General features: G+C 43.7%; 1 protein-coding gene across 4 annotated transcripts in view; it reads right to left on the reverse strand.

Moving 5' to 3' along the window:
* Positions 1-2020: 2020 nt before the first annotated feature.
* The window catches only part of LOC138250027 (lysozyme g-like), a 283730-nt gene continuing 268007 nt past the window's right edge, over positions 2021-17743 (reverse strand). For all 4 annotated transcript variants that reach the window (XM_069204385.1, XM_069204386.1, XM_069204387.1 and 1 more), the window contains exon 6: positions 2021-2808. In XM_069204385.1, coding sequence (XP_069060486.1) covers positions 2669-2808 — 140 coding nt within the window. In that variant the 3' untranslated portion in view covers positions 2021-2668. The remainder of the gene's footprint in view (positions 2809-17743) is intronic.

Here is a 17743-nt window from a genome sequence, read left to right on the forward strand (position 1 = left end):
TAACTCTGCAAAATAATGTTGCCTCAAACATCCTGTGTGACTTACACAGTGGAAATGTCTTTATTGCTCTCATTGTTCGTGTTGCATATTTTCATTGAGATAAAAACTGTTAGTTAAACAAAGGAGCTCAGTGCTCAAAGTTGTGTTTTTCATGTTACTTTTTTAATTTTGCTCCAGTTTTATTTTTGACAGGAAGCTCATGTAATGTTTTCACATAGTTTTAAATGTAAGTTTTGTACGAAAGCTGATGGCAGGAGAGGAGAGGGGAGTGACAGCATAACCCAATCCTTGCTGCAGAAAATGCGGAGAGATACATCTCATGCTTAACAGTTCAGATTTATTAGGCCCAACTTTACTGAACTGTTTCCCTTTAATGACCTGATGCTGTTCTCTGAAGAACTGATGTTCCTGTGGTCTGTTGAAGAAGATTCTGCTGCTTGCTGATCCATTTAGGGGAGGTATAGCCAATGTACATTTGTGTTTTCTTTGCAGGTTTTCTCTGTAGAAAATCCAACCTCTTATTTCAGCTAGTGCCATAGACAGATGTTTTCCAAATTGATTTTTATCTCATTTTTCTTTTTGCATGAAGCCCACACATTCTTTTTTAATTAGAGTGCTAGTTAGGGATGCCTTACCTAATGTCTAAATTTGACTGTTTATTAATCGATGTTTGTTTCAACTGCACAAGCTAAATGTATGCTGTATCTCTATTTCACTTGATTCTGTTGCTACTATACATTGTTCTTTTGGAGTGTCTCATGTTACACTTCTTAATTAGATTGCGATTTTTCAGGTGTTTTGGACAGCCTAATATGTTTCTTTACTTCTATCATCTGGTCTTGCGCATGATTTACGTGATCTTAGCATTGTTAATCTAAAGGGCAAAAAATGTTTAAACTTTACTAAACTAGTGTAGTGATTCATGGCCACATGGGTCATGGTATGTTTAAATTACTGACTCCAATTGATCATATTGATTATTTGATGTCATATTTGATGACTATTGGTTCATATTGTCTGGTTGGATGATTACACACTCCTGTCTGAGTCAAAAGGTCCGAGCCGACCTCTGAGGGTAATAGATGACTTACCCTATACGTGTCACCTTATCATAATAATATAAAAGCAAATAAGGTCTGACACACCCACAACGTCTTTAATAAACAAACTTGTTTGGGTAAAGTAAATTGCCATTTAAAGGGAGGAGAATTGTGTGTTAAAAGAAACACATGTTGAAAAGTTTTTGTCTATGAACAGCATCTTTTTCACGTCCATATGTTTTTTCCAATGGGACACAATGCACTGATGTCTGTCTATTTAGAAGCGTATGCAATTTATATGACTGATCAGTCTTAATCTTTTTTCCATTGTCTGTTTAGATTGAAATCACTGAAGATGCTAGACTGTAACCACGTTCTCTGCATTGAGTGTGTGCATTGAATTGTTTTTCTCTGCAAAAAAAAGATTAATTCATCTGAATGAGTTACAGGTGAACCACTGTTCTTTATATATGATACGAGCCCTGGTTCCCACCCTTCATAAGGGCCACTTTTGTATACTACCCTCCTGGCACACAGCACTCTCTTTAATACCTCAAAACCCCTCTACCCCTTCACAACCTACACTCACTCCTTCATTTTGCCAGTCGTTTTTATGCTCTTACCTATTGAAAAGGTGTTCACCAAATTTCACTAACATACAACATAGGTACAGCATAGCAACAGCATTTGTTTCTCTCACACAAAGATCAGTTGCAAGACAGCCACACGCAATGCATGATTCTTCACACGTGAACACAGAGCGAGGTTGCCCCTATGGAGGAATAAAGTGCTAGTGGTAGCCAATATTTGCCCAAATAATGCTTTTGCTTGGCTGGTTTATAATAAAAGCAGAAACCTATAGAACAAGATTTCACTAAGTCAGACCAATGCAGTACTAAAAAAATGCCGAAATTATTTTTTTCCCTAGAAGTCTTCCCACAAAAAGTACACTTTTCACTAACAATGAGAAAGCAGCATAATAGATTTGTATGAACTACTTTATTTTTATTTTAGGGTTCTTTGTTTACTATTCTTGAGAGAATATGACCACTTTGCCATGTTGTTTACAGATATTTGCAAATGTTTCTCTTCAATGCCGAGAAGATTAGAAAGGCGTTTATGGAGCACAGATACATTTTATTTTCAGATTCCCATTAATATTCATGTGTCTAGAAGTATCTCCTGTGAATATATCCGGTGGCAGAACTTGAGGATGTGACTGGGACAGTCACAATGGGCATGCCTAATAATCTTTCAGCCTATGTACCTGGCTTTCTGAACGAAAGTTCACAGATTGGTTGACACTTTTATATTTATTTCATGCAAACAGATATAGTAAGGTGTGTGGTTAAGGCCTGATTCAGATTTCAGTGGTAAATGAAAATACCCCAGAACGTCTGAAGGAAATTCTAAATATGAAGTAGAATCCACCTGCTGAAATTCCTGGGCGAAAGGGGCCGCATTGTGAAGAAAATTCAGCTGCTGGATTCTACTCCATATTTAGAGGTTCTTCTAGAAGCCTTATAGGATTTTCAGTTACTGTTGAACTCTAAATCGGTTCGTAGACAAAGAAGGACATAAACTGTTTTAGAAGAACCCAAATCCATAGTACATGAGAATAGTTCTCATCAGCACACATATCCGTTGTTCCTATAAAAGACAGCACGAGCGACAACGTCATTGGAGTAGTCTTGGCTGTATGTGCCGCTATCCACATTGGGGTAACTTGTAACACTTCCAGGCCCAGCATTGTAGGCAGCAATCCCACCTGAAGGAAGACAAAACAAGGACAGATTTTGTACTAAAAGTAAACCGAACTACTGTGGAGCTGTATTATGTACTTTTGCACATTGTACATGCAATTTCAGGAGTTAAAAACTCTCATAATGAGCGAGACAAATATTTTAGTACTGTCACAAGCTAATCATTGTGTACCATAAGTATCAGCTGATGGCCTTGTACAGACCAATATTTCTAGCACCAATGCAGTCTATTTTAAAAAAAAGCCAAGATGCAGAAAGATTCTTTAAGATGCCGGTAATAATTGTTTAAACGTGCAACGCATTGGCAAATCACATAGGCCTGGCTTTATGTTAGGGCAGATGTTTTGTAATAGGAAGTTAGGCACCTTTGTGTGCAATTGTTCAGTTAAGATGTACCCTCAAAGAAAATCTCTAGGTAAAGGGGTCAGAAAATTGTTTGTAATGTAAGAGGTGAATCTAAAAAAATACACAACAAACAATTAATTGCATAGCAGTTTTTTTTTTACAGTCAGTCAGTATTTATTCCTTAATTTGCGAACAGAAGCTGTAAATCTAGCATGTTACTTGTTATCACGACAGCACAGTAAATCGAATAACCGTGCAATGGCAATTAGTAAACAGCATTTCCTCTTTGTGACAGGCTAACAAATCCAAGGAGCACATGTTTCCTAACCAAAATTAACAAGAATCAGCAATTGAAATGCCCATTGGCTACTACCCTTCACACCCCTACATTGCCTCCTAAATTGAGTATTTAGGGGACCCACTTATACCAGATTCTCAGATCTTTGCTGGACACAAAAAAAGAGTTGACAAGAAGCCTGCTGAGCCAGAGAACCGAGGAGCACGACTGACTTGGTACCAACCCTGCCGGCCTGCCTACTGCACCCGACCCTCGAGGAGCAACTGACCTGTCCTGCCGCTGCATACTTCAAGAAACTGGGAGAACTGCCAGTGCTTCACCAATCACCAGGAGGAACTCCCTTGGAGTAGAGGAGCTGCTCCCCTGCATTCGCAGGAACCCAAGAAAGAACTGAGAGGACCAGAACCACCAGAAAATTGAAGCCGGACATCACCACTGCACCCGGATGCACCAGCCAGTGTTGAAGTGGACTAATGCTGTCAGCGTGGTCCCTAGGCCCTACAGAGACGAAGCCCAGTTTGTGCTCACCCACTGTGGACTTTACGCCGAGTCTGCAGCCTGTTTCTGCAGACCCCTTGCAACTGTGAGTGACCAGGAGACAAAAACGTGACACCTTAGGACACCTCTGCACCCGTCCTCCCTAGACCCAGGAGAAGAGAACCAAGGGTGTCCCCACATCTCCCCACCTCGCAAGACCTGAACCCACTTGTTCACTTGGTCAGACTGGACCCCCAGTCCATGCCTGTAGAGTGTTTCTGCTGGTCCCTTATGACTGCAAGGAAGCACCGGACCTGATGCCAGAAGATACCCCTGAACCCACGCTCTACAGTCCAAGGAGGAGTGAACTGACAGTGTCCCCCTGTGCCTAAGAACCTCAAGGGTCGAGCCCCACTGTGGATTCCTCGAGACTTAACTTTCTGTCCGTCCCTGCAGCAACTTTCTACTCGGACTGAACCCCAAAGACGTGAATGGAACACCAGACGCCATAACACACCTTTGCACCCAGAAGCACCAAAGCCTCCCGAGGTGACCTGTTAGCCTAGGACCTCTCCCCGTACTTACCTCAAGTACAGAAAAACAGTCCTGTAAGTCGTCGCTAAGTGCACACTTGCAGTACATGTTTTTCCCCATAGAATACTACTGGGCTCTCGACAATGTAAAGCACCTCTGCACACGGATGCCCCAATGCCTCCCTGAAGGAAGCTGTCTCTCTATATGGTGCAGTAAAATGAAGTACACCGTGCAAAGTCCAGTGGGTCCCAAAGGTTTGCAGAGGCAGAAATCAATAGGTCTAATGCTCTACTTGCGGTAATGTGGGCGAGCAAGTATGCCTATCAAGGAGTCATGGTAAGCATTTGTTGTACTCACAGAGGCAATAAATGAAACACACATTCAAAGAATAAATCAGAGACCAAATTATAAAAATAACATTTGAACCAAAGAACTTCATTATGAGGTAAGCCGTTTTTAAATTAAAAATACTTCTCAGTTTCAAAAATCAACAGTGCAATTTTCAGAGTTTTCAATGTTGACCTATGGGGGGAAAACAAGAATGCAATATTGCAGGTAAGTGCTCAACTTACAAATCCAGTCTTCGGGGTGTTAGGTAAACACCATGCAAGGTTCATATCAGCACCAAGATTGCACCCGCAGCAACAGGGGCGGCTGGTTGCGGAGGTCAAATTCGAGATCGGGTGCCCAATGGTAACCAAAGGAGGCTGGGGTGAATGAAGATGCGCTGCTCACAGGTGAGTAAAGCGGTGGTAGGGGTTGATCTCCAGGGGTTGAGGCAAGCACAGGTGGGGCCATAAGGCAGCACCAAACGTACACCCTCAGCAGCACAGGGGCGGCTGGGTGCAGAGTGCCATCACAGCGTTGGATGCCCTATGCAAGACAATGGAGGAGGCCGGGTTGGAAAAAGGCTGCAGGCTCAGGCCAGGAGGCTGGATGAAGAAAACCCACAGCTGCCCAGGTAAGTTCGGATGTTGAGGGACTCAAGGACACCATTGGTCCAGCTCCCCAAGGCCCAGGGACTCCAGATGCAGGGGTGTCTTTTGAAGTTGGAAAACAGTTTACTGGGTGGTGGCAGTCAGGACGAGTATTGAGATTCAGGTTGCAGGCTTTGAGCCTGAGTCTACCGTGGGTTGAACCCTGCCAGACTCTGCCTCAAAGCCTGCGGCTTCCTACAGAGGCTGTTAGAATTTGGGTGCCTAGTTGGCAGAGGCATGCACCCTGCCAAGTGGGGAACGCAATCCTAGTCTGGGTAAGACAGATACACACCCAAAATTAAACTGTGCTTGCCCTCTGTCAGCTTGGCACAGAGCAGTCAGGCTTAACTTAAAAAGCAATGTGTAAAGTACTGGTGCAACACTTAAATTACAGTAACACAGTAAAAAACACCACAAAAAGAATTCACACCAGTTTAGAAACATAGTGAATATTTATGTGAGTAAAACAAGACCGAAATGACAAAAATCCAATACGTAGAGCTCAAGATATGAATTTTTAATGGGCTAAAAGGTTACTTGAGGTCATGCTAGACAGGGGTAAACTGAAAGTTCAGGGCAACAGCGATGGAAGGCAGGCCGACTATAGGACCCACCCAGGGCCCTCTGAAAAGTACCTCGGATGGAGGGGTGTGTCGATGTCAAGGAGCGATCCGTAGGTGATGCATCAGTTACAATTTGCGCAGTCCGGATGATGCATCGTCATTGAGCCACACAGTCGTCAAAGCGGTGTCCTTGAAGTGCAGCGTCCAACCCTATACAATGGTGTTGATGCATGGTCATCGAGCCGGGCAGCAAAGATGATGCAGTGTCCTTGACTTTAGCAGCAGCAGCGATGCGTCTGCATTGAGGTAGGATGTGGTGGTGCCAGTTGGTGCAACAGCGGCGATGGGTCGATATTTGTAGAAAAACAGCGGCAGAGTCCCCTTTCAAGGTCAAAGACTGGATTGGCACCTCTTGGCAGGACAGGTGACACAGTTGGCTGAGTCCAGCCGCTACAGCAGAGTGTTGGGGGAAGTCTTTGATGGCCCTGAGGCAAGTGAGCAAGCCCTTGGAGTCACTTGGTTCTTGTGACGATTTAGAGAGTGAGGTCCAGTCCTTCTCACACCCAGGCAAGAGGCAGCAGGCCAACACAGCAAAACAGTTCAGAAGAGTGGCAGTCCCTCCTAGCAGCACATCTGTCCTTCTTCCTGCAGAATGTCCTCAGATCCAGAAGTGTACTAATTTGGTGGGGTTTGGGGTCCGGTACTTATAACCAGTTGAGCCTCTAGGGTGGGGGGGACTTCAGAGAGAAGCCTTTAAAGTGCACCTTCCTTCCTTGGCATCAGACACTTTACAGGGGGTTATGCATCTCTTTGTGTAGGGATAGGCACAGCCCTCTTCTGGTGTGTCAGCTTCTCCCTCACATCTAGCCCAGGAAGGCCCATCAGCCAGGATGTAAATGTCACACTGCCGTTCCCTTTGTGTGTGACTGTCTAGAGGGGCTGCACAAAGCCCAGTTGTCACCCACCCCAGACGTGTTCAGAGGCATAGAATGGTTAAAGTAAGAAAATGCCAACTTTCTAAAAGTGGTGTTTTTAGACTTACAACTTAAAATCCAGCTTCACCATAAATTGTGATTTTACATTGTGAGTCCAGAGACATCAGACTCCAAATTTCTATCTTTTTCAAGTTGGAAGTTACACTTAAAGGCTGCTTCAAGGTAACCCCAATGTTAACCTATGGGAGAGATAGGCCTTGCAGTAGTGAAAGTTTTTCACTACCAGGACATGTTTAACTTAAATTACATGTCCAATGTTTTAAAAACACTGCACCCTGCCCTTGGGGCTAATCAGGGCCTACCTTACGGGTGACGTATATGTAATAAAAAGGGACGTTTGGGCCTGGCAAATGGGTCCACATGCTAGGTCGAAATGGCAGTTCTAAAAGGCACACACAGGCTCTGTGGTGGCAGACATGTTTAAGGGGCGACTGTAGTGGGTGGCACAATCAGTGCTGCAGGCCCTTTAGTAGCCTTTAATTTACAGACCCTGGGTACATAAAGTACACTTTAAATTAAATATGCCAATTGTGGATAAACCAATATCACCATATTTAAGAGTACTGAGGACCTGCAACTTAGCACTGGTTAGGAGTGGTAAAGTGAACAGAATCCTAATGCAGCAAAAAAGAAGTTAGAAAAACAGGATGTCAGAAGGCAAAAAGTCAGGGGAACCACACCAAGGATGCCAGGTCTAACAAAGGGCAGTTTCTGCATGGGGTTTATACAAAGCTAATTCTCTCTATCTGTACTTCTTACTATACTTGTTTAAAAAATGATGACTTGATAGGTAGCCAGACAAATGGCTTGAAATGGAGACAATGTGGACAAACAACCCATATTATGAACACCTATGACTTTGGTGTTGCTATTTCGACAATGTGTTTGTAAGTTGGGCGGCAATAAAGGACAAGCAATGAAGTTTGTGTCCTGGTTTATCTCACAGAACCGTTATCTCCATTTACCCTTGTCATGAATATCTCACAAATGTCATTCCTATATCTACTAATACAGGATATAGAAGGTATTTGACTCACAAAACTGTATAACAAACACACTGATAGAAACAACTTAATACACTTTGACAATGGACACCTCCGATCACACAGGGAGAACTTGCCATTCAGCCATTTTTTGATTATCAGGCACAACTGTACCAATTTGTGAAACTTTGACACAGAAGCTGATGATCTCTCAATGAAACTGTCTGCTAGGCACTATTTGCAGAATATAATTGAAAAGGCAAAAAAAACAGGCATGTAATAATTAGAGAGAAACTATGTTCGAAGACAGAAAAATGGGGGAACCCACCAATTTATCCGGATTACCTCATACAGCAACACATCTAATGAAGTTGAGAAAGTAATCAATAAATAATTTTTATGGTCTCCAGCCAGTATAGGGGCATTTTCCATGTCAGCGATGCTCAGTGGGAAGGCCCCACAAATTGATTAATCACACAAATTTTAATTCAACTAATGTAGTGTACTTGTTAATATGTCCATGAGGCTTACAATATACTGGTGTAACATCAAGGAAAGCAAAGGTTGGTGTTTGTGAACAGCATAGCAACATTAGGTGTTGCCAAAATATGACAAAAATTATTGGCCATGTCTTGGTTAAGGAACATGACCAGCATCACCACTTGGATGAGGAATAACTGCCTCACGTTCAACACAGACAAAATACAAGTCTTCATCTTCGGCAGCAACATTCCCCCTGGGGGCTTCCTGGTGGCCAAAAGAACTGGGGCTCACACCAATGCCATCTGAGCATGCCAAGTATCTTGGTATCATCCTGGACAGCAAACTCACCATGTGGTCCCATGTCAGTGCAGTGTCTTCCTCTTTCTTATTCATCCTGAGCATTTTACATAAGATTTTCAAGTGGCTTCCCCAAAACGTGAGACACACAATCACCAAAACCCTCATCACTAGTCAACTGGTCTCTGGAAAGGCCTTCTACGTGGGAATTGAGGACCACCTAGCTCAAAGACTACACACCATCCAGAACACTGCAGCAAGAATCATCCTGGATCTTCCTTTTCGCACCCCCATCACCCCCATGCCTCAAAAAACTCCACTGGCTCTCAGTTCAAAAGAGATGCCAGTTCAAGCTCCTCACTCAAATGTTAAAGGCCCTGTACCACTCCGAACCCACTTACATTAACCACTGCCTGAGATTCCACAAACCCTCCAGACACCTTCACCTCCCTGGGTGTGGCCCATACCCCACCATGAAATGCAGCAGAGCAGGAGGACAATCCTTCTCCTACTTCACAGCCAAAGCCTGTAACGGCCACCCCCTGCACCTCAGGATCTCCTCTACTCTACAGGAGTCCCGTAGAATGCTGAAAATCTGGCTCTTTGACTGAGACCCTGGACCCTGCCAGCACCTGGATACCCTCACAGGTGACAAGTCGTGCTCTACCAGTTGACTGATTGATTAATTGACATTCTCAGGATGACGTAAGGTGAGTCACCACTAAAAACAAAAAAGATATATCCATCACACAACAATAAAATGAAAATGTTGTTTAAGGCAGCACAGAAATAGGTATTTCGACTGGCCACTAATGTTACAGGATTCCATGATGAAATCCCCTGTAATCAACTAATTTCAATGAGTCAATCTTAAAGGAAAGAAATGTTTATCCTGCCGCTAACAACTCAGAGTACCTCCTTGTGGGAGAACTACAAGATGAGGGTTCACTCACACACTCCATTTCCTGGATACATACATATACCCACGCCTCCCATGGGACTTCCTAGTTTTGTTATTTTTCCAGAGTTTGGTATCTTGCAAAAGCTAGATGTGGCCACATGTTTGTCCAGTCCTTCTAAATGTAACCTCTATTTCAAATCTTGAAGGGGCTGTGGTTTCATGGTATGTTCTTTCCCATCTTCTAAAAGAAATTTCACTATGTAAACTACGTTTTATATTTTCCTAACGCTGACTCCACATGGGATGGGTGATTAGACTGTTGAGCCAGAGGCCAACCTCTTCTCCTTGAATGTGTTTGACTTGTTGTTTGGATTGCTTTCCTGGGTGTTGCCTTGAGGCTTATTTCTCAGCTGCCTATTTATCCAGAACAAGAACTGTTCTAGCAACAACTAAGGGTCCAGCTGTGCCAACTTCCCCTTTTTTATTTTCTCTTTTACTCCTAGATAGTTCTCCCAAACCGGAAGTGTCCTACATTGTTTAACTCGCACAGCAGAAGGTCCTTCTAAATGCGGAGCCACAGTGTGTACTGTGAATTATACCAGAGGGGAGCTTCTGTCCCCTCATGAGGCTATGGAGAGAGTGATGGTTGCTGGTGGTTGATTTGTATGTAGTGGCACAGGTCTTTTTATATGTATTCCAGGACAGGTTTCTATGGACCTCTTATGAAAATCCTTTCAAACCTCTATAACTACATTCCTTCACTTCGCCCAAGTTAATGAAGTATAGATGTGCTTACACGTAGTATGCACAGTAATCGTGTGCTGTGCAAATGGTGAACTCTTCAAGGACACATCATATGTAGTACAAGATGGTAGTTCCCTACATTAGTGTCTTCCCTATCACTGGAAAAGGCCTTCGTGTTTGTGTCACAGATGTCTGACCTGTGACATACCAAGAAAATATTAATTTGACCTCCTTTGTTGCTCCCTCTCACTCTGGTGCTGGAAGCCTGGGAAAAACCTGAGAACAGATCCCTGTGTTGGCTGGGGACCTAAGGGGCATAGTTACAAGGAACTGACGCATCGGGTCGGATGTGTTGCCCTGTGCCCCCCTAACAACACCATAGTAGCACTGTATTTACAATACAGTGCACCATGACACACATTAGGACAATAGCATCAAAACTTTTTCAGCTAATGTGGTGTTTTGCTGGACTAGTGCCACAAAGTTGGCGCTAGTCCTGCAAAGCACAGGGAGTCCCATAGGCTAATTAACTAGCGTCACTTTAGCACCTGCCCTGAGCAGGCGTTAAAAATGGCACTAGAATGGCACAGTGAAATCTTGTAAATTTCGTTTCACCATTTCTTTGGGTCTCCCTGCAGGGGGACACCCCCCATACATTAATTATACCTGCGGGGGTATAATTTGGCACAAGGGGTTACGAAGTGGCGCAATGCTTGCATTGCACCACTTTGTAAATATGACGCATGGTGGGGGACTGGTTAGTGTCACCTTAGCATAAAAAAATGACAGTAAGGCAGACTAGTGCTTGTAAATATGCCCCATTGTTTGAAGAGAAGGGAGCTTCTAACTGTGCCTCTCACCAACTCCTCAGTCCCCTCAAACCTCAGCAGCACCAGATAATAGGAGTTTGACTTATCAGGCCAACTCCAAATCTTTTACCCCCTAAGGCTAACAAAAGCTTTGCACTGGTGGAGAAGGCCCTGCTACTGAGTGCCTGGAAGTAGTTAGGCTGCCCAGGGAGGAGATGAATGAGGCCCACCTACTTAAACCTACATGGAAACCTACTCGAGGAAAGAGTCTGCTTAGAAGTCATAGGAATCTGCCTCCCAACTGTCTTGGCCTTAACCTGAAACCAAAATTCAACATCTGCAAGGCAAAAGTGCTAAGGACATGCAAGAGTCACTGTGGAACTGCGTCTTGTGAAAGTGTAGTGTCCCCTCAACAAAAATCGTACAGCAGGAGCACAGGAACAACGAATTAAGAGAGAGTCAGTGGTTGCTGGTTATTGCTGTTTGTGTCCTGTAGGAATAAGTATTAAATGCACCCTTAGACCAATTTTGGACAGAAGGGTACCTTTTGGCACTAGGAAAATAGATGTAAATGCCGAATTACAGTTCTTGCATAATTACGCATAATTATATGTAAATTTGCAGTAATTATGCTACAGAAAATGATGTCAGTTATGTCCACCCCTACTCCTAACACCTCTATTTGTACCTGGGTCTCGAATTGGCTCCTACAAGTAATTTAAATTTGTTTCCTCACCCCGTGCTTGCCTCATTTTCCAGGACTCAAGCTCCTGTTCCTCCTTCCATCAATCTCATTCCACCCATGTCCATGGTGTGCAAGGATGGGATATGTTTGGCCCTTATTAAGATTTGATTGCAGCACATGAATATTTAACACACTGTCCTCTTGCTTTGCTCTTCGGACAAAGATCAACTCAGTAAAAGTGTTCTAATTAGGACATGAGATATGTACTGTGGGTTCTCACAGCACTGTTATTCCAAGTCTGTGTCAAGCTACCCTAGCTTTTGTCTCCAAAATTCCAAGAAATTACAGGGCTAAAAAAATGTTATCAGTGTCTATTCCTGGCCTATTTCTGATCTACCCGTCCCTTGGGGAGACGTTTGCTAAAGATTAATGTGCATACTTTTAATAGGATCTTTTGTAGCTGTAGTATAAAGAAGCAGAGAAGGTAGTAAACAAACTTCATGACCTGGAGGATGTCTTGGGTTGCTTAACTGTGCAGTGTACATAAAGAATGAAATTCATTTTATTCATTTTATTTTATTTTGGGTCATGCCTATGGGATTTTGTGTTTATTTGAAACCCAGCGGGGGGGCCTCTCTCCGCAATGATTTTTACCAAGTATATGGGCCACTGTTTGTTTGAAAACAGTGTAGAGACTTTGCTCTAGCTGAGGCATACAGGAGAGTTGCCAAGAGCACTTTACCTTTGTGTTCTGTGCAGTATAAACTCCTCTAGTGCTCCATCCCTCTCTCAGTGAAGGAGGGTGACATCAATTTGGTGCCTCTTGCCATGGACTGAGACCCAGCTCATATTTAAGCAGTAAACATGCTAGGTACAACTACACTGCAATGTGCAGTGAACAGTGAGATAAAGGCATATGCCGTACACCATGCTCCCAAAACATGAGTAGGAGTAGACCCAGGGAATTGGTGGGTCTGAGACCTTAAATTATCAAAACGATATATTGAGTGGCTTGTCATGACCAGAGTGGGAGATAGCAGGAGCATAAATCACGGAAAAGTGCTTAGAAAAGACTGCACTTATACTGCTTTGAAACAAGAGGGTACTAAAGCAGTAAACGTGAAGCAAAATCTTGTGGTTTCCAGTTTCTACTGAAAGTAAGTATTCTCTTGGGAAGTGTTTTAACAGTTATAATCAGTACTAATTGAAAACTGGAAATCTCCAAATTCTTCTAGAAATCCCACTAATAGTCTCAATCTGCTTGGTATTTAGTTCTTTAGCTAAAGCTCTACCTTCATATTGATGGAGCCACGTAACAGATACTAGAACTTTAGACTCTCAGAGTTTAAGGGTGATATTTAGCCCATTAATACTCTTAGAAGGGCCTTTAACAGGCTGTGAATCATTTCAAACACCTGCACCCAGGCTTGTGTAAGCAAATAGAATTTTTTATCAGTGGCAGGCAACTGTTAATTTTACCCCAATGAGATGTATTTTGCTTTCTAGCCAATACCCACAAGATAGCATGCAGAACAGCCCTTACAAGTTCAAGGGTTACTATAAGTTATTTTGACTTGGTCAAAGTTAATCAAATTGTGTCTGCTATCAGTTATATTATCCTACTAACTGATTAACTTGGGTAAAAATATCGTTGTCTCTCTGTGTAGTGTGTAGGGTCACCCCTAATCTCCTTGCCTTCACCCCTCCTGTTATTTTAAATTTGTTTTTGGCATTAGGACTCTGCACTTTATCACTGCTAACCAGTGCTAGAGTGCTCTCTCCCTGAAATATTTGAAAAATTGGCATACACTTGATTGACACATTTAATTTACTTATAAGTCTTTTGATTTAGGGTGTTACATGTACCCAAGACCTGTAAAGTAAATGCTACAAGTGGGCCTGCAGCACACATTGCACCGCCAATTAAAGCAGCTCTTCAAAAGATGTTTCAGGCCTGTCATTGCAGCCTGTAATGCAGTTTTAAACCACCATTTAGTCGTGGCAAAATGAACGTTTGCCAAGCCTAAACCTTCCTTTTGAATACATATAAGTCATCCCTAAGGCAGGCCCTAAAGTCCATAGAGCAAGATGCATTGTATTTAAAAATTAGGACGTGTTCTTACATTTTATATGTCCTAGTAATGAAAAACACCTAAAGTAATTTGTCACCAATATAAGGCCTACCTCTCCCATAGACTTACATCGGGTTGCCTTATTATATTTACCTAGCAGTAACTTTTGACTGATAACAGATAGGGACTCAAATGAATTTAATTTAAAATCCTCTTTCATGGTAAAGTTGGATTTGTAGTTATAATTCTGAAAATGCCCCTTTTAGAAAGTTAGCATTTTCTTGTCCCTAGTATTTGGTGCCTTCTGCTAGTGCCCTGTGTCACGTGGCTGAAAAAGATTTAACAGTTGTGCTTTTTGTATTCCGCCCTGACAGTGAGACAAAGGGTACTAGGTGTTGGCAGTTTGGGCCATAATGCAAGTATGGCTGGGGTATGAGATGTTCCCTGCCCTACTAGCCTTGACACTATCCTTTTGTAACCCCAGATTTCACAGAGCCTTGGGAGGGAAAGAGAAGAAACTTCCAGAAGCAGGTGTGGGAGTAGCATACACAATTTGCCTTCAGAATACCCCTTCAGTACACTCCTGGGCATGCGGATATTAGAGAAGAAAGAGTGCCTTGTTCCCGCAGAGGACTGCCCTGCTGCTTGAGGCTTGCCTTATTCCCCGGAGGACTCCGCTGCTGCTTGAGGCCTGCCCTGCTCTGTAAGAAGGCAGACAGGACCAGCTCCTTTTATTTCATGCTTACTTAGTGACTCCAAGGGTCAGTTGACTGACCTTCTGTACTGAGCTACAGGGACACAACGAGCTCCAGAGGGCTCCCTGCAACTGCCCATTGGACACGCTACAACTGGACCTGCTGGCCTCTGCTGGAGTGGGTTCCTGATCTCCAAGAGGTGCTTTCTGAGGCCCTGAATCCTTGGTTGGTACGAGTGGAGCTCCTCCTGTGAAGAAAATAGAAATCCTGAAGCTGTGAGCACTGTGAGTCCGCGAACACACCAGTTTGCTGCAAACTCCTGCCACCCTCAATAACCGCCACTGCAAAGCTCCAGTGAACCAACTCTGCACGCTACAGTGGCCGCCTGCAACGGTCAACAAAGCAATATCGGCACTTCGCTCTACAGCAATTACAGCCCACAGTGACCGCCAATGTGGAGCCACAGCAACGACCATCCGCGATGCCTGACATGCTTTTCACACTACAACTGTCAGAGATGCCACACCTGCTCTTTGAGCTACAGGGACATCCCTCCATGACGTTCTCCCTACTCCTTGTGGGCTCCTCCACAGCTAAGAGGACTCTTCGTACCCGACTTTGAAAAGCTACATTTTTCAGGGAGACTAACATGGTCCCTCGATCCGGCCATCACTCCATCACAGTTGGCCTAAACTTTTGACTTTCCTCAAGTCTAGCACGACTAGGTAACCATGAGTGGAGCTATATACTTATAGGAGTTATACTTACCTAAATGTTTGAACCTCAATATCTCCGGTTCTGTTGATTGGATTTTTATCATTTTAGTCTCATTTTGTTTATTGAAATTTACTCTATTTTTCAATTTTTTGGGGGGGTTTCTTGGGTTGTGTTGTCACTTTATTCTGTGTGTGCTGCCTAAATACTTTACACTTTGCCTCTAAGTTAAGCCTGACGTATTTGTGTCAAGCTACCAGAGGGTTAGGCATAAGCTAGTTTTGTGACCTTTCTGGTTCACCCTGATAAGGACTGACAATTTCCTACAGATATTAAATTGATTTGATGCATAAATTCAAAATCAATTACTATTGCAGCTATCAGACTAGAGGAGGTGGACTAAAAGAATGAATGTTTTTAACTGCAAATGGGAGTGTTCTCAGTTGTGAGCATGATATTTTATAAAGCTGTTATGATAACCCTACATTTATGATCACCTTCATAGTAAATGTAAACAAGGAGGAACAAATTAGAACTGCATCAAAAAAGTAAACTGCATGCCCAACCTGATTTATGTATTTATTAATGTCTTTTTCCATTTATTTGAAAGAATTAATGCGTTCCTTAACTTGATATTGCACAGTAATACTCAGAGGTGTACTAGTACTTATTTAGGGTTCTTTCAGCCAAGGTCTAGGCCACTGTAGTTGCCGAATGTTGTACAGTAGACATCTAAAACTACATAGGGCCTGATTCTGACCCTGGCGGCCGGTGACTGCCAGGGTCACCGACCACGGGAGCACCGCCGACAGACCGGCGGTGCTCCGAAGGGCATTCTGACCGCGGCGGTTCAGCCGCGGTCAGAAAGGGTAAACCGGCGGTCACCCGCCGGTTTACCGCTGCCCTTCTGAATCCTCCATGGCGGCGGAGCGCGCTCCGCCGCCATGGGGATTCAGACACCCCCTACCGCCATCCTGTTCATGGCGGGAAACCCGCCATGAACAGGATGGCGGTAGGGGGTGCCGCAGGGGCCCCCGTAAGAGGGCCCCGCAAAGTATTTCAGTGTCTGCTATGCAGACACTGAAATACGCGACGGGTGCCACTGCACCCGTCGCACCTTCCCACTACGCCGGCTCAATTCTGAGCCGGCGTCCTCGTGGGAAGGTTGATTTGCCCTGGGCTGGCGGGCGGCCTTTTGGCGGCCGCCCGCCAGCCCAGGGCAAATCTCAGAATCACCGCAGCGGTCTTTCGACCGCGGTGCGGTGTTCTGACGGGGTTACTTTGGCGGGCGGCCTCCGCCGCCCGCCAAAGTAAGAATGACCCCCATAGTCGCTCATGAATCTTAAATATTCAAATATATCTGAAGGGGGCAAAATCCTGCAAAAGTACCGAAAGTTTCACGATATGGTCCTTAGCACAAATGCCAGCAAAACACCCCATTATTAAAGGGGTGCCCTAAGTGTCACTCAAGAATGCCGGAACATCTCATTGACATCGAATAACATAAGAAAAAGTCTCAAGTAGGAAAAATGTTATTCCGAGGTAGAGCTTTCACAATTCTACAGTGAAATAATTGAAGAAGATGGCACGTGAATGATATATAAGTGCTCCTACCTGCACTAGAACACACAATTTCTTTAAGTCATCTAGACATAAAGCATAACTTGTTTAAGGTAGGCAAATGCTGTATTATCTTCAAAAAGATAGCCATGTACTTTGGTGTGAACATACTAGAGGACTGGGATAGGGAAAATTGAATTGTTATGTTCGCTGTAAACAGAATCAAATGAATGCATGTGTTTGTAAAAGGGCATACGTGATCTGCGAGTGACTGTTTAAAAGAAAAGGACAGATTGTTCCAGCAGGCAGTTAAATGAGTAGCCAAGGGACAAAGAAGCCGTCACGTAATGTGAATAGGGAAAACGTTGGCAGCAGTGCCCCGAACAGCAGGTGCCAGAGGGAGGCGGTTGAAAGATTTCCTGGAAGAAGCAGTAAGAGGGGACCAATAGTCACTCAACTTCATGGCCGGTCTGAAACCTCGCAACATGGCGCCAGCCGACCCAGATGGCCCTCACAATCCACAAGCTTGAGGATGATAGAGCGGTCCGTAGTAATAATTTTACCTGTGTTCGGACGCTCTTTAGGCCGATGAATCTTTTGACTAAGTGGGAACTCTCTGTACTCTTAATCGATCAATTTCATCAAAATCAATAATCAATAACGAACATAAGCAACACCTTGATCAACATAACACTTAACAATTAGTCCAGAATACATTTCGACGAACCCTGACCTTTCAGTCAGGAAATGACCACACCAGTTTATTCAAAGTTAGTGAATTTTATTTCCCTATATTAACAAAGCTAGC

The sequence above is a fragment of the Pleurodeles waltl genome, chromosome 8, assembly GCF_031143425.1.
Source record: "Pleurodeles waltl isolate 20211129_DDA chromosome 8, aPleWal1.hap1.20221129, whole genome shotgun sequence".
Lineage (NCBI taxonomy): Eukaryota > Metazoa > Chordata > Amphibia > Caudata > Salamandridae > Pleurodeles > Pleurodeles waltl.